We start from the raw sequence: 18,014 nt of genomic DNA, 5'->3' as shown, positions 1-18,014 counted from the left end.
GGATCCTCAGTTATCTGGTGTTTTAAGTTGTTCTTCATTTTTGCAGTAACATAATGTTACAGGTAAACCTATACTGTTCTAATCTTATCATCAAACATGGAACTGTCAGTGATAAGATAAAGGGAGCTATATTTAATAATCATTGGTTTAACTTCTAGTAAATGTTGGATGTGCATTTAGTGTTTGAAAATATACACAGAAAAATGAACTTTTTGCAGGGAGGGAAGAGGGTTTTGCCCATGCCCAGCTCCTGGACTAAGGCAATCCCCCTGCCTTAGCCTCCCCAGTAGCTAGGATTACAGGCATATTCCAGTGCTCCTGGCTCAAAAAATTAGTTTTGTTTCGCAAAGCTATCGATTATTAATGAATAAAGTCAAACCAAACCTCAAACATTCATAGATGGGGGTATGTGCTACATGACTATTTCCACAAGATACATACTATTTAGAGTATCTGGTGGTTTCAAACTAAGCCTTTATTATGAGAAGAAGGCATTTCCTGTTTACAAGTTTATGGGGACAGCACAGCTGCAGTTTAAGGCCATAAAAGGCATTGTGAAAAACCCTTTGGGAGATGTTACACTTGCAGAGTTCTCACGCAAATGAAAGGTACAAACAGACAATGCTTGAAAAAAAGATCAAGTGATTTTTTTTTAGAAACATAAATTGTTGTTTTATTTTCAAATATTCAGAAAACAATTCCTAAGTTACAAGCTGCTCTATTTTCATTTTTTCCTTTTCTTCAGCTCTTTCCCTATCTTTTTCTTTCTTCCTTTTTAAAAAAGATTTATTTATTTATTATGTATACAGTGTTCTGCCTGCAAGTATGCCTGCAGGCCCAAAGAAGGAACCAGATCTCACTACAGATGGTTTTCAGCCACCATGTGGTTGCTGGGAATTGAACTCAGGACCTTTGGAAGAACAGCCAGTGCTCTTAACCTCTGAGCCATCTCTCCAGCCCTCTTTCTTTCCTCTTTCTTTCTCTTTCTTTTTCTTTCTTCTTTCTTTCTTTCTTTCTTTCTTTCTTTCTTTCTTTCTTTCTTTCTTTCTTTCTTTCTTTCTTTCTTTCTTTCTTTCTTTCTTCCTTCCTTCCTTCCTTCCTTCCTTCCTTCCTTCCTTCCTTTCTTTCCTTTCTCTCTCTCTCTCTCTCTCTCTCTCTCTCTCTCTCTCTCTCTCTCTCTCTCTCTTTCTCTCCCTCTCTTTCTTGTTTCTTTTTTTTGTTTTGTTTGTTTTGAGACAGAATTTCTCTGTGTTAACAGCCCTGGCTGTCCTAGAATTCACTGTGCAGAACAGGCTGGCCTCAAATTCACAGAGATCCACCTGCCTCTGCCTCCTGAATGCTGGGATTAAAGGCGTGCGCCACCAGACCTAATGTTATTATCAAGCCTGGAGCATGAGGGTAGGGCATTTACTACTGTCCCAGGTGCCCCTGCGGCTGCCATCCCCAGCTGCGTGCTAGATCCCTGAGAACTGGCTGTCTAGCTCTGACTCTCCAGGGCCTTCAGCCGCCCTCTGTGGCCAATCAGTTTTCTGAAAACGGATGTGGCATACAGGAAAAGAGCAGGGCCCTGGGAGAGAGGGTCTGATTTGTTCCTGGGTAATAATGACTCCCTTTCTGCTCTTCTAACATGTCCCATAGATTGTTTGAAGGCCACTGGTGACACAGGGTCACTCTTCAGATGACATTTTGGAAGCTACAGAGGTTTTTGGGGGGCTCTTGTGGAAGGCATTTGTGGTTTCCTGTGGGTGGGGGCTAGGGATGACAGGGGCTCTGCCTTTTGTGGGATAGTTGAATGATCTCGTCTGGTAGAAATAGTGAATGGCTATCTGCTCATTCACATAGGTGTGTTTGTGAGTACCTGAGCCTCGAATCTAAGTGTTCTGCATATACGCACAACGTATTTTTCCATACACAAAAATGTCAGTATGTGCGTGATTTTCTAGGATGGCAACTGCTGTGTATATTGAAGGCAGACTCCACTTGTCTTGAACACTGCAAGGAACTGGAAACTAGGCCCGACTATATCACCCTTCAATATATCAGAATCATCTGCAGCCCTCTTAGTTTGTGGTGATTCTGGGAAAAGACCTGAGTTCCCAGTAACTTTATAGTGTTTCCTGTTGTCGTCAGATTCACGTATCTTCATATTAGAACATGCATTTTTAAATGGTGGAATACTTTGTTCTCTATAAAGACCTTGGCTTTATATATATGTATGTGGGTTTTCTTACTTACATGTGAGTTTCATTTTAGAAACTATACTACCCTGAATGAACCCCATCTTGTCAGAATGGTTAAAAAGCATTAAAAATACATCAGAGGCAAGAGGCAAGAAAACCAATAACTTATAACAAAAATGATAAATGAGCTTTGAACAACTTGTACAAAATTCCCAACATGCTTTCCTGGACCCAGCCTCCTGCGCACATACACATGCATCTTCTTTGCTGGGAGCCGAAGGAACCACTGCCCACTGACCTCCAGCGTGATCCTGTTCTTCACCAGCAGTCCGATCTTGATGTCCATCAAGTTCAGGTCTTTCTCCAGCTGCTGATTGGCCCTGATTTTAGTCACCACTTCTTCTCGCAGCCTTGCTACCTCCAGCTCCTCCTGGAAATCCAAGTCGCTTTGGTCCAACAGGTACACGAACTTCCGGATTACCATTAAAGGTGGGTTTTCAGAGCCAACTGTGGGGAGAAGAGGAGGCATATTTTAATTGGGAATTATCACTCACAGCTGGCTCTGCCATGAAACTATTACTACAAAAATAAACCAACCAAAGCATGCAGTCTGTGGCGTGGGTTGTTCTCCATCAGTGAGAGCAAGATAAGCAAACCCACATAAACAAATGCACAAAACTGATAATGCCTGGCCCCACGGTTTTCTACTTATCTAATACTCATTAGCCAGCCCTCTCCCTCACGGTCAGCAGACTCAGACACTGAGCAGACAGACCTATCTCTGCCTTATTGATGAGGAAAGAAAGTTAAACCAACAGACCTGAGCTCTAAGACCCGGTGGCTGAGCCAGATAAGAGATTAGCATTCTGGCTGCAGGAAGAAGTGGTTTCTCTCAGCACAAAGGATCTTGGGGAAGGAGCCAGAACTGGGTGGAGGCCAACAAGGGTTGACAGAAGAGCAGGGGCTCTAACGGCCAAGCAGGAATCGACTAGAGGATAAGTGAGTGAATGCTCTCCTTGGCAGAAGTAAAAAGATGGTAGACATTGAAATTTGGTCATTGTCCTTTGAAGCACAGACCAAGGGGGAATGGGGTGGAGCTGCTGAGAACCCAGGGACCAGCCTCAGAGGACCTTTGTGTAGAAATTCTAAGAGTTTCTGGTCTTATTTTCTGACACTGTGACACTTAATTATCATGAGATCAGCTTGGGTAACACCAACCATGGGGATGACCAGTACTTAAGAAGAGGACTGTCTCACTGTTATCAGTTGGCTGACTGGCCTGTCATCAAGGGCCCTGTCAGTCAGTCTTTCTTACATTTACAGCTTGACTCTGTGCTGAGTCTGACCAATACCTGCTGACTCAGCACGAACCTGGCATGGACCACAGACGTCACCTCTGTGGCTGTCCTATTTTTGGGATCTGTGCTAGAGAGCTGACCTTGGCTGGTGTCTGTGGTTACCACCATTGGGAGATGAGACTGTGTTTTTGCTTTTGTTGTTACTTCACTTGTTTATCTTGAGACTGGACCTTGAACCCTCTACAGCTGAGGATAGCCTTCGCCTCCTGATCTCCTGGCCTCCATTTCCCAGGTTGAGATAACGGGTGTGCACACTCCATGTCCAGTTTGTTTTGCTGCCTTTAGGACTATTTTCAAATTTTCCTACATAAACATATTCAATCCTTAAAACGAGAGGAGGGGATCAGGACAGGCAGGCCATAAAGTGAACACCTGAAATGTAGCCAGATCTTCTTCTCTGTCTTCTCATCCTTCCTCGTAACTCAAATTGAAGGTACAGTGGGATTTATGCTGATCCCGTTCTTTTTGAAGAAGAAATGGTACCCACTCTGCTTTTCCACTTCACTCCTAACAGGCAGCGCCCCCTCCTGTCCTATCCGCCCCGGGCTCACTTGTTCAGAACCTAGAGCCCGAGATGACCAGGGTCTGTCAGAGACTGCATTTGTCCTCTGGTTCTTGGGACAGCCTCTGCAGTCTATAGGCTAGAGAAGTGTCCTTGCTGGCCAGGGAGGGGTCCAGGCTCCGCCTCCCACGGTGCCCACTTACCCAGCGCTTTGTAGTCATCTCTGGCTTTGTTTGCCCGCAACAGGGATTGGATTTTCACAATTTCATTTTTCTGCAAAAACATTGAGGGGAGTCATTGAGGGGATCTCTTGGAGTCCCATTTGCCCCACTCTTTTAGAATTTAGGACTTTTAAGAACTGATACTGTTAAAAATCACTGATCCTTAGATGTAGCACATTTAATATTTATTCTCCCACATTGTGGGTCATCTTTTTTTTTTTTTTTTGAAGAAGTAAAATAAGTTAGCTACAAAAATAAACAGGACTATAGAAGGACTGTCAATTAACAAGGAAAAGGATGCCAGGACCTAAATGATCCGTTTGATGTTGATAGTTTTATTCTTTGAAGATTCAGACATTTCCCCCCCTGTGGTTTAGATTTAAATTAATCAGTTAGTAGCCAGACGAACTGTATATCCTGTGTTGGAAAACACTTGACTAACCTGGCCCTCTCTCTATATATGTGACAGTTGTGTAGCTTGATCTACTTTTGGGACTCCCGACTGCTAGAGCAGGGGCTGTCCCTAATGCTTTAGCTGGCATTTTGGGACCCTGTTCCTCATACTGGGTCGCCTTGCCCAGCCTTATTACAAGGGGAGGGACTTAGTCTTACTGCAACTTGATGTGCCATGTTTTGTTGATATCCACGGGAGACCCGCCCCTTTCTGAACAGAAACCGAGGAGGGGTGGATTTGGGGACGGGGCAGAGGGGAGATGGGGGTAGGGAATGGGAGGATCGGGAGGGAGGGGAAACTGCTGTCAAGATGTAAAATTAGATAAAATTAACTAGAAAAAAAAGAAAATACAGGACTAGAATGTTCTCTTTTTGGTATTACTAGCCCATGCTTTTCCCCCTCTGTCCCTGACTCAGTGTGACTTCTGAGTTCAAAGGTAAGCTCCTGTTCCTGTCACACTGAGTTCTGAGGTCTGTTTATTCCCAGGTGGTCACCAGCACCGTTTAGTCAAATTATTCAATACTAACATTCAGTAAGTATTGATTTAGTTCATTCTTAGCCCAAACGGAAAGCCATGTGCATGTAACTTACATGATCTTCAAAATACTGCAGTCGTGAAAGATAACTCTTCCTCACTGTTGCCATTCGGAACCAGGATTGAATCTGAAATACAGTAAAATAGGGTCACCACGGTGATAGCCACACAATCCTCAAGGCAGACGACGCTGCCTTCCTAAAAATATTATCTGCTGAACACCAGTGGCCTTGCATGCCTGTGAACCCAGCACCCAGGACGCTGAGGCCAGCCTGGGGTACATTCAAGATCCTGTGTTAAAGGACAAACAAGGACTAACAGCCTACCAATCAACAGATAGCAAAGCCTCCCCTTCATTTCTCACTTCTTCTGTTGTTTTTTTTCAAGATCCTTAAAAACACATTCCATGTGACCCTTCACCTCACGGCCTGGGCTATGTAGCTTAGTTTCCATCTTGGCAAGTAAAAGTCAAGAGAACAAGGTAGTCTTCTGAGCTATAGTGAGTCCGTAAATCAAATGAAACTAAATCCAGGCTTTCTTTCATCATCCTTTAAATGCAACCCACAACCCTTAGGTTTTTTTTTTTTTTTTTTTTTAATGGAATTTACTCACGCGTGCGTGTGCACACGTGGGTGTATACCGTGGTGCGTGTGTATAGGTGGGAAGGCGACCCGAGGGAGCCTGCTCTCTTCCTCCACCAAGTGAGTCCTGAAGACCAAACTCAGGTCGCCAGGCTTGGCAGCAAGTGTCTTTACCGGCGGATCCCTCTCCCCAGCTCCATCCTCTAGGATGCTATAGGAAAGCTCTCAAGAGGTCTCAGTGGGGACCGAGTGTGCCTAACAGTTTGCTGCGGGAATGGGTGGATTCCATAGCAGACACAGGACAACACGTCCTGAATGAGTGAAGAAGGCACGGTGGTTCTAGCCCTGTCGTTTTCTGCCCTCTCAAGCATCTTTTCAACTCACCCATTTCAGTTTCTTTCTGGTCCTTATTGACTCTCACCTAGATTTCCAAGTCATCTACCAGTTCATTTTTGTTTAGTTCTTTTGCTTTTAGCTAAGCGCGGCCACCACGGTACCTCTCCTTTCTGTAGCTCAGAGCTAGCCCCTGGGTCAGTGGCTTCGCATTTGCCTAACAGCGGAGGGGTTCTGGAGGGTTTCTGCTGGTATGTTTGAGTATTCTAAGTACGACTAGCAAATGCAATAAGAGGAACATGAAACCAGACTGGATAGAGCAGGGAGACGATCCCAGCTTAAAAAAAAAAATTAATTTGGATGTTCTAGACAAAGAGCTGGACACAAAAACATTTTCACAGTTGATTCTCCTAACCACATAAAGGATCATCACGGTGGTTCATCAACTCGTGCGAAGATGCTCCAAGCCCAGGACTGACTTTCAAGGCTTAACGCATCTCTGTTCTTCTAGAGTCAGGGCAAAGTCAGAGGCAATGGGTCAGCCGATCACTCAACGTGGCCGAAAACGATACTTACCTTCACAACGGAATCAACGTTACCGGCAAACACTTGTTGTCTGTTCAGATATTCTTGTCGTTGTTTACACCCCTTCCAGAAAGCCTGGGGGAAGAGCAGGTGGGGAGGGACTGATGAGTGACAGCTGCCCACAGTTGCTATAGAAACACACCTCAGGAGTTACTGAAGTGGGACGCCAGCAGGAGCCCTCCCCTCCCAGGTCTCCTCTCGACACCATGTCCAACAGTGGATACTTAGCTGGGGCAGAGCACACCAACTGATGCATGAGAAAAGAACCAGAGTTGGGGCAGGCAGAGAAAGGGACATCAATGGCCAGTTGGGCACCCAATTTTCTACTTGGAAGCTTAATTTTACCAGGACCCTGGGTGACAAAAGGGGACAATAAAAGAATCCTTCTCATAGTATTAGCTGGGTTCTGTTAATAGTGTTATTCGGTAGAAATATAAAATGCTTGAAAATAGCGATTAATATATGATTATCTTTGCTAGGAAGGCACTTCCCTCACTGTGACCAAATCCCTAAAGATATAATTGACCATTTATCATCTCGTGTGTTCTCACATAGACTTATCTCTATGTCTGTCACTATTTCCATCTAGTTTCTCTCCGAAGTGAACTATTCATTTTTTTACTATGCACATTCCTAAATCTATACAACATATCTACCCATATAAACATCATTATGCATTAAAATACAAAGATGTCATTATGTATATATCATTTTCTTCCTTTTGAGAAAATGAGACCCAACAATATGCCAAGGTTTGCTTTCTCCTCTGAGTTATATGAAAGGCTTCTATTTAACACATACACGAAACATCTGTGTTAACACGGAATTAGACAAAGCAAAACCACTGGGATTAAAACTTCAAAGCTGAAAGAGAAAGATGTAGAATTTTGACAAATTAAATGTAAGGCATATAGTATTCCTCTTCTGTATAGATCAAAATCCCTACTAACTCAGCTGCTGCGCTTTAGAAAGTACAGGCTGACTACAACTTAATTCCTAAATGAGGGACATTAAGCCGCCACCATTTTTTTTTTCCCTCCGACAAACTTATATTCAAGGGACAGGAAAATGTATGGAATGTAATGGAAGTCAAAACCAAGCAATTTTAAAGTTCCCCCAAATGTATAGTTTTCTATATGATTATTTTTACATTTACACAGTCATTAGTGTATGTGTATGTAACTTGCAGGAGCGAGTCCTCTCCTTCCACCAGATGGGGCCTGCCACGGTGAGCCTCTTTACCCACTGAACCATCTTACAGGCCCGTTTTCAGTAGGATTACAGTCAGATGAATTTATTTGTAACAGAGTTCACCATCTTTTATTTGTTTAGGGACAAGCAATACTGTGTGGCGCAGGCTAGCCCTGAACTCACAATCCTCCTGCCCCAATCTCCCAAGTGCTGGGACTGCAGGTACATGGCACTATGCGTAGATTCAAAAATATTTTAAAAAATGAGATGTGTAGCCAGGCGGTGGTGGCACACACCTTTAATCTCAGCAGTTGGGAGGCAGAGGCAGGTGGATCTCTGTGAGTTCGAGGCCAGCCTGGTCTACAGAGTGAGTTTCAGGACAGCCAGGGCTACACAGAGAAACTTTGTCTTGAAAAACCAAGAAAGAAAAAAAAAAGTAGCTGCAGCACAAGGGGATCAATGGGCTGGTTACAAGGTTGAAATTGATTCTATATGTCAGAAATAAATAAAAACATATTAAAGATGTTATTTGTATTAGCCAAATATTAATTTACTCAAATATGAATAAACTAAAAAAGAAATAAAGGAACAAAATTATAGTGTTATATTTTGGGGTAGATTAAAAAATAGAAAGATACTTAAAGTCTGAACTGGACAGTTCATCATTACAAAGATGCTACGTTCCAAACAAAACAAAACAAAACAAAACAAAACAAAGACAAGCAAAAACCCAGGCTGGAGAGATGGTTCAGGAGATAAGAGCACTGGCTGCTCTTCCAGAGGACTCAGGTTTGATTTCCAGCATCCACAAGGGGGTTCAACAACCATTTATAACTCCAGTAGCAGGGGATCTGATGCCCTCTTCTGGCCTCCAGGGGCATGAGCACACTTGATACATAATACACTCAAGCAAAAGACCCATACAAATAAGGTTTAAAATAAAAATTAAAAAAAAACTAAAAAGAAAAACAAAACAAAACAAAAACAAAACCAAGATTTCAACACAATTGTTAAAAATAATCAGAAATGGGCTTAGAATTTTGTCAAATGACTTGGCAGTATCAGTTGAGATAAACATAGGAGTTTTCTTTCTCAGGCTTTTACGGTGAAGATAAGCATCTATATAGGAAGACATGAGGATTTTGTTAGCACATGCAGGTTAGATTCAACAGGATCACAGGGGCTTGAGAGTCTGCATTTCTCAGAGGTTTCCTGCAATGATCAAGCTGGAATGTGGCTCACACTGTGAGTGGTAAAGATATAAACAACCTCACCTAAAGGATTCTTAATCAAGTGCCCATTTAGATAGGCCACCATGGGATCTGTGGCAGTGTGGCTCTTCTGAGAAACTGCTGTCTGAGGTCATCAACAACTATTCACAAAAATGGCTCATCAATGTGACGAGACAGGGAAGCATATCCTAATGTCCTGGTCACTGGGATTCCACAGCAGTGTGGCCGTCACACGCCTAAGAAAGCTCTGAACAACACTTCATACATTTTGGTGGGTAGCGCAGGTATAACTATGTGACGATGTATTTATTACATATCTTTCTTTGAGCCATGCTCACAGCAAAAAACAAAGCTTGCATCAGCTCAAGGTCTCTTTCTGCTTCTCCAGTATTAACTGAAGTTCACAAATACCATTCATCTCTACTAATTCAGATTCACAAACATGAGGAACTAATCTGTAATAGTAACAGAGCCTCAGCCACTTTCCTTGTCCACTCAGCATTACTGATTGTATTCATGAATTAATACTCACTATTTGCGAGATTTTGGTATCAGGCTTCATCTCATAATCAGCTATTTGCGTAGACCTCCCCATAATGTTCCTGTTAGAAATACTCATTGCTGCTTCCTAAACAAGGGTGGCTGAGCTAAGTTCTGTATAGATTTTGATCTATACAGAAGCAGAAATACTGTACGCCTTACATTTAATTTGTCAAAATTCTACAGTTTTCGCTTTCAGCTTTGAAGTTTCCATTCCAGTAGGTCTAGCTTGTCTAGTTCTGTGTTAGTAACAGAGACCACACTCATAGCCATAAACTGCAAGTTCTTCTAATGAACAAGTATGTGTTGAGGAATACTTAACTATGTAAGGACGACATTTGATTATGTTGTGGCCTACTTAACTGTGTAAAGGTGTGTTACATTTCTTTCTGTTGCATCTGTTTTAAGGATGTAAGGATTTGATACATTTGTTTCTGATGCATTTGTTTAACTATAAGGATGTATTACACTTGTTTATGTTGCATTTGTTTAATTATGAAAAGATGTGTTGCTATTTCACCTTGCCTGCCTAAAGTACCTGACTGGTTTAATAAAGAGCTGAACAGTCAATAGCTAGGCAGGAGAGGGATAGGCAGGGTTGTCAGGGAAAGAGAATAAATAGGAGGAGAAATCTAGACTTGAAAGAAGAAGAGAGAGAAGGAGGAGGAGAGAATGAGGGAGAAAGATAGGAAGATGCTCGGGGCCAGCCAGGTAGCGGCCAGCCAGCAGACACAGAGCAGGACATACAGAACAAAAGGTAAAAAGTCCCGAGACAAAACGTAGATGAAGAGAAACAGGTTAATTTAAGTTAAAAGAAAAAACAGCTAGCCAGAAACGAGCATAAGCTAAGGCCAAATACTGAAAACTAATTAGGTCTCCATGTCATGATTTGGGAGCTTTTTGTAATAAAATCATTCTTAGCTGCTACGGGAACTTGTTGGAAAATTTATAGTAGCCACTTTATTCTGTTTTCTGGGATTATACATATATTTGCTGTGAAATACTGGAGATTACTCCTCTTCTTATGTATTTTCAAGGTTAATCTCCAGAAAACCGGGCCTGTTGAAGCAGCTGTCTTGCTCGATGATGGGTACCCAGAAATCACAACGTCTAAAGATTGTGATGTAGGGTAGCCAGGGAGCTCTGAACGATTTCTTTTTCCTCTCCTTCTAAAGTCTAGCAACCTACAAGGCTTAGTCTATGGGGTCGGCACAATGAACAACTGCCCCAAGGGGATTGATTCCCCTGCTTTGCAGCCCTTAGGCTCTGAAATTGCTTCACACAATCCCTTTCTTCTCTTTGCCTGGAGGCTTGTGGCCTTCCTCGCCCTGAAGTTCAGTCAGTCAGTCCTAGGGCTAGGAGTTTTTTCTTTATGTTTTACTTAGGTGTATGCCACATGGGTGTGGGTATCTGTAGAGGCCCAAACAAGGTGTGGGATCTCCTGGAGCTGTATTTACAGGCCGACGGGAAGCACAGGCAGGGCAGGGGTGCTGGAATCCACACTGAGTCCTCTGGAAGAGCAGCAAGTGCTCTTCACTGACAAGCCATCTCTCCTGCCCAGCTCTAGGTTTTGATATTAGTCATTACCACATCCTTCCTTAAGAGAGGTAAGCCAGCTTTCAGTAGTTCAAGGAAAAAATTGTTCCACTCTAGTCATGTTTGTCCTGTTAGATAAAATTTTGTATTTGACCTCTTCCCACAGAAACACCAATGATCTTAATACTGAATCCCTACCATCTGTTCTCAGTCGTCTCTATTACCTCATCACACACTGAGCACCTAAGAGCAGCAACTGGAGATGTCTTCACTGTGAATTACCTGAGCCTCACAATCCTGCAGGGCATTAGAATTTTTACACGAGGAAATGTGTCTTAAGTCAGATACTTTTATTTGTTTGTTTGTTTTTTTCAATGAAAGCGTTTCTCTGTGTAGCTTTGGAGTCCGTCTTGGAACTTGCTTTGTAGACCAGGTTGACCTCGAACTCACAGAGATCTGCCTGCCTCTGCCTCCTGAGTGCTGGGATTAAAGGCGTGACCCCGCTTCCGCCGCCGCTGCCGCCGCCAGTCAAATCAGTTACTCTTTCTCTTGGCTTTCTGATTCCAACTCTTCAGGCCCGTTTCAATTATTTTCAGTGTTTATTTTTTTCATTCTTCACTTTCATTCATTTACACTTGATAATGTCACAATTTAATTGCCACGGCTGTTACTGATCCATTCACACTTCTCCCCACATACCCATATATACAGTGTCTCATTACTAAATTCTTTGAGAATTTCAGTATAAAATTTTTTTCTGGGAGAATATCACTCGACATTTACTTCATTTACATTTTTACAAATTATGTTCATTTTCTATATATTTGATATAAATAAAATCTCCTTTACTTATGTATAATGACTTTTTCTGGCTTACTCATTTTCAAACTTTGGCTTTGTCTCTCTCTCTCTCTCTCTCTCTCTCTCTCTGTGTGTGTGTGTGTGTGTGTGTGTGTGTGTGTGTGTGTGTGTGTATGTTAGGGACTGGACCCAGAGCTTCAGGAATGCCAGTAAACACTCTGCCACTGAGCCATACACCCAGCTGTACATTAAGCAATGGTATTAAAGACTTCCAATTGTTCTAAAACTGGATGGTTTGTTGGGGGTGCAGCTCAGAGTGCTTGCCTAGCATACACAAGGCAGTGGGCTTAACTTACAGCACTGAAAACAGAAACACCAATAGATTCTCTTTGATTTCCCTCCATGTTGGACTGGACATCTGCAGAGCTCTAAGTGTAGCGTGGATCTGGCCGGCTTGGGCCAAGAAGATTTGCTTCTGTATTTCCCTCTAAAATTGTCAAGAATGTATGTCTGGGGCCAGCTGACTGTCTAGAAAGCTTGAGCTGTTTTAAGCAGGGGAAGCCTTCCAGTATTTCTTTAATGTGCTTCCATTAGCAACTCTGGTGAGAAATGAGATCAACATGATGCTTTTTGGCTCCTGGTCGTTTGGTTTTATAGGTCAGTGCATTCCCTTCTGGGCCACACCGGTGTCATTACCTTACTGTTAGACCTCATGCCTTCATTGTTGGGAAAATGTCGGAGGGAAGGAAAGGAGGCATGGCGGATAAGTTCCGAGTTTGATGACATGTTCTTCAATCTTGACCCACTGTGGAGGAGAAGCAAGGCCCCTTGTGAGCTTCTCTGTCCTGTCCCCGCACTCTCCCGACTTCAGCACTGGGTTCTAGTAGAAAGGGCAATCTCTAACGGTGGGCTCTTCTGTAGGAATCCCAACCGCACTCTTGTTCCAAGACTGGAGCGTGCAGGGCTGGTCCAGGTTGTACCACACTGGCTGACACTTTGAATTTTGTTTTACCTTTGATGGTGTAGATTATTCTATTTTTAGGCTGTATTTTCAACACATAAGCTAGAACACTTTTGAATTAGAACTCAATGGCTCACATAAAAAAAAAATCTAAGTGTCAGGTCTACAACAGAGAATTTTTCCAAAAAAAAAAAAAAAAAAGGCATTTTGGTCCTGCTAACATCTTGAGCAAATAAAACACTCCAACACTTACACAAGAAGACCAAGTTAATAACAGTCATCCTCAGCCCCAAATAACATAAACACACGGTACAGGAGGCAAAGATGTTCACCAACAGCTACAAAAGAGACGCTCTTCCACTGAAATGTCTCCAGTGAAGGAAATCTCACAGATACGGGCTGAAGCAAAGCCCTGCAAGCTCCACCCATCAGTGACATGCTCGCGTCAGCCTCCGGAGAAAAGGACACACATGCAGACCTTGGGAAGCTAGCGTGGTGGCTAACAGAGGGCAGTGCAAGAAGACAGGAGAAACATCTGAATCTGACAAGTTCTCCTCCTCCCTTGAGAAAGCTCAAGTCATCATTTCTGCTGTGTGTCACAATTTTTAAAGAGGGGGTACAGAGGAGGAACCCCGCAGGTCTGAACAAAGAGTGACGATTATACAAAGAAGAGCCCTGCAGAGGCTGAATGTACTCCAGCTTATTTGTCCTTCAATTGGCTCAGGCTAGAAGAAGCCAGACAGTAATCGCCACACACTAACCCTTACAACTCCAAGTTCAGCAGGAGATGGACACGTGGAGACACTGCTGTTTGAGAAGCCCAATTTCAACCCCGGTCTGAGGTAGCCATTCAGCTCTCACAGGTAGATCTGAGCAAGGTACCTGGTAGCAGGCAGATCTGAGCAAGCCTGAATACTCTCCTGAGGACCACAACTTAAAATACTTCATCACTAAGGCAGTCTCCATCGTAAATGCTTCCTAAAATGGGGCACCAGCCAGGGAAGAGTCTGTATTCAGCTCTGTTAGAATGCTGGTAGCTGACTGTTGTATTTTCAAAGGAAGCATTTTCAGAAGACAGGACCGCTTGCCGTAACTGTGGTAGGTGATTCACATACCTGTATTTTGACCACACTGTCTACTTGGTCATACAAGAATGATTTCCTAGCTTCAAACTCTTCCCTAAGGAGGGGTCCTGAGCTCGTGGCTTCAAAGCGGAGAAGCAGTTCCTCTGGAGCAGACCATATGTTCTCGCGGATGTAATTGGATGTGACTTCCTCAATGATGTCCTGGCAAGAGAGACGTCTTATGGTTACTCTCCACACATCAGGTGAAAGGAACATAGAGAACAGCTTTTGGAAATGGCAGCTTTTAGGAAATGAAATGGATTGTTCTTTTTTTTTTTTTTTTTTTTGGTTTGGTTTGGTTTAAAGACAAATTTAACAAGAGCCATGGGATGATCTGGCTTAGCTTCTTTCCAATGACAGGATTTTTGAATCCCCTGAGCATGGCGGCAAGGTGGCGTAAGAAGGTGTGGAATGATCTCATATGATTGTGGCCTGAATTCCACAGACTGTATAAGGGTCAAGGTTGACTACCATCAGAATGGGCATTGCCTCCCACTCCCTCAGACTACTGGGGTAGGGGGAGACAGCAGTGACCAGAAAGTCCTAGGTTCTTCTTTTCCCTTCCCCAGCCCCAAATGATGTTCCAAGGGAAATCAGATACTGGAGGCAGAAAACCGGTGGGAGAGGACAGACAAATGTTATCAAGGACAGACAGGAAGTCCAGAGGAATGGGGGAAAAGAAGGGGATTGTGAGAAGTTTTCATGTGGGCTCCTGATAGGGTTTCCCTTCACTCTTAGTAGATAGAAAGACTGGAGTAATTCCTCCAGCTGGAGCCTCTTATCAAGCACATCTGCACCCAGCTGTTGGTCCATTCAAGCAGTAAGAAGGAAAATCATTTACAGGTGCAGAGAAAGTGTTAAGAGAAGACATATGCAAATGTATTCATTGAACAAGGACAGTAACTTCAGGTTATTGTTTTTAAAAGGCTGAGACCATCCACCATTTATTAATTCAATAGACAGATATTCAGTGTAACAGAAAGTTGTATCTGGGCATCTTTGCATGCCAGATGAGTTTTTTTTTTAACTCAAATTTTAACTCTTTAATGCTGCTTCTTCACAGCATGGCACATCTTTTCAATCCTGGCATGGGATTTGGAAAAAAAAATCAGCACTTATCATTCATTGCTCTCATATTCTTTGCCTAAAATTTGTAAGCACTTTGGATGTCTGAAACTAATAAACCATGTCCTTTAGGCTTTTTCTTCTCATTTTCAATTTTGTCTTTAAACATTGTCAGATTCAGGCCACATTTCCCCTCCACTCCTCAACTTGTAGCACATATTTCTATGTGGTCGCATCAATGAGTCTATTGACTCTTGTTTTTATTTTTCTGAGGTGGATTCTTAGATAGCCTTGGCTAGCCTGTGGTATATAGAGCAGGATGGCTTCAGAGTCACAGAGCTCCATCTGTCTCTACCTCCTGAGTGCTGAGACTAAAAGTGAGTGCCATGACACCCAACAGCAACTGACTTAATGATACTAATGTGATCTATATTTAAGTGCTGTATCTCTCTTCTCCAGGACAGAATGATTATTAGCAGTGTATTCTCTCTGGATATACTCTAACATATTTATCAGCAAGTCTCATGTCTTTTGAGTCCAAGGCAATCTTGGTGAGGATTCTTTCCTGAGCCTTTTCCCCCGGGAAGCAGCACTCATTGTCTGTGTCACAGTAAATCTGTTTCTCAAGCTGCATCTTGCATTATTAATTCCAGCACAATGGGCATGCAATATCACACTTAGATATACAGGTGGCTGCATCAGAAACTGTTGCCAACAGTGGGAGACTGGAAAAGTGGGAACTGGATGCCCTGGGGAAAGCCTCTGTGTTGCTGACACATCCTGTGCAAGCTGCAGACTCAACGCCATTTCCTTCATCCACTCTCTGCCTCGTTTCCCCCACTTAGGAACATTGATGCCGACAGCCCATGCTCTACCTCCCCTCCACGGATGATATGTGGTCAAACTGACTGGCAGTGCCTTGGAAAGACACATGCTACGTTCATGCTTTCCGAAGACCTGTGTGTAGTGCTACACACTCTTCGGGTGCTCATGGGCACACATGAAAGAGTATTTCTAGCTGTAACTTCCTTCTGACATCTGACCGTCCTAAGAGGGGTGATTCCATTTACACACCACTCCGACTTTATCCCCTCCGTTCTTTACTACTCCAACTTTCCAGAACTCAAAGGATCCCGTGAAGGCCACTCTAGCAACAGCTACCTCCTGACCATCTACTTATGGCTTAGTTCTTGTTTTTATGTTTGTTTGCTTTTTTTTTTAAAGGAAACTTTCTAGAGAGTATCTACTTTATCTATCTATCTATCTATCTATCTATCTATCTATCTATCTATCTATCTATCTACCTACCTATCTACCTACCTACCTATCTATCTATCTATCTATCTATCTATCTATCTATCTATCTATCTAGATTTATTTATTACGTATACAGTGTTCTGTCTGCAGGCCAGAAGAGGGCACCAGATCTCATTACAGACAGTTGTAAGCTGCCATGTGGGTGCTGGGAATTGAACTCAGGTCCTCTGGAAGAGCAGCCAGTGCTCTTAACCGCTGAGCCATCTCTCCAGCTGCATCTATTTATTTTCATGTCCTTAAAAATAAATTTAATATAGCATAGTCACAGAGAGGTCAGTTTCTGCCAAGCTGTTTCTTCCATTCCTTGACATAGGATGGGAGAACTGAAAAGACCAAACAAATAAACAAAAGCAAAACAAAGCAAAAAACAAACAAACAAACACCCCAAATCAAAACCAAAGACAAATGATTTAGAATGGAGCCTGAAAAGGGCTTTTTGGACCAATGTTTTCTACAACTTTACTCTTAAGTTGCTTTTCTTTCTTCTTTGAAAATATTTAGAACTGAGTTCTTGTCCATCTAAAACAACAACAACAACAAAACTACCGTGTACTTGAGAATGAATTCGGACTAAGAAGGATGAGGCAGACAGGAGAAATCACCTATGCTTTGAAACTTTGGCCAATGTTCCATACAAGAGGGAAGAGCATTAGACCAATGAAGCCAACACAGACACTTCTGAATGGGTTTCTTCCTCCTGAACTTAACATCATAATGTTCTAACAGCCAACAACAATGTACTCACTAATTGATACATTGTTTCTATCAAACTCAAATAGGTATTTTGTTATAAGGGATGGGAGAGAATAGAGAAATTGGTTTTTGGCAAGTATAATATGGTCAGCTTAAACTTTCAAATATGGGTCAAGGATCTATTAAGAGAGATTTTTAGAGGTAAAATAAAAGTTCAGATTCACTATATCATGTTTAAATTTGGATCAGTACTTAAATCAGAGTCATGTACAAAATACAGTCAACTGTACTTGGATACTAGAGCATACAAAACTTGCAAAAATGACATTAACCAACAAAAACACGCTAAGACAATTGTTCAGAGAAGTGAACATTTAAATCCTTCCACCCTGTTCTTGCACCTCTCTGCTGTCTGTTCCTAAAGCCATCCTGGAGATGGCCGGACTTATCTGTGGCAGAGGCGTCTGTTCCAGCACTTTGTGGGAAAAATTTATTTGGAATGGTCTCACATTAAGTTGTAGGCAAAGAGAGAAAGGAAAGATGTAAGACATATTGACAACTAAAAATTATTATTAGTCAAACTGAACTTTGCTAAGAAAAACTTGAAGACTGACTTCAAGTCAGCTAGCATCTCCGATGAGCTGCCAGTGTTTCTTCCTCTTGGTCCCTTTGGTTCTCTTTGGTTAGCTGTACCAGCATATGGAACTAACAGTTCTTAAAAAGGCAGCACACTCAACTCCAGTCCAAGAAGACTATTTCCCACACGTCCTCCAAATAAATTGACTAGTCTTCTCTATCACTTCCA

The 18,014-nt window shown here is 42.5% G+C and overlaps 1 protein-coding gene across 6 annotated transcripts in view; it reads right to left on the bottom strand.

Moving 5' to 3' along the window:
• Iqgap2 (IQ motif containing GTPase activating protein 2) overlaps window positions 1-18,014 on the bottom strand; it is a 279,551-nt gene that overhangs the window by 44,366 nt on the left and 217,171 nt on the right. For all 6 annotated transcript variants that reach the window (XM_028871671.2, XM_028871670.2, XM_037209490.1 and 3 more), the window contains 5 exons: window positions 14,126-14,296; window positions 6,741-6,824; window positions 5,307-5,378; window positions 4,244-4,313; window positions 2,479-2,687 (listed from right to left, as the gene is read on the bottom strand). In XM_028871671.2, coding sequence (XP_028727504.1) covers window positions 2,479-2,687; window positions 4,244-4,313; window positions 5,307-5,378; window positions 6,741-6,824; window positions 14,126-14,296 — 606 coding nt within the window. The remainder of the gene's footprint in view (window positions 1-2,478; window positions 2,688-4,243; window positions 4,314-5,306; window positions 5,379-6,740; window positions 6,825-14,125; window positions 14,297-18,014) is intronic.

The sequence above is a fragment of the Peromyscus leucopus genome, chromosome 11 (assembly GCF_004664715.2).
Source record: "Peromyscus leucopus breed LL Stock chromosome 11, UCI_PerLeu_2.1, whole genome shotgun sequence".
Lineage (NCBI taxonomy): Eukaryota > Metazoa > Chordata > Mammalia > Rodentia > Cricetidae > Peromyscus > Peromyscus leucopus.
Note: the sequence above shows the minus strand (reverse complement) of the source record. Positions and strands in the feature narration are given on the sequence as shown.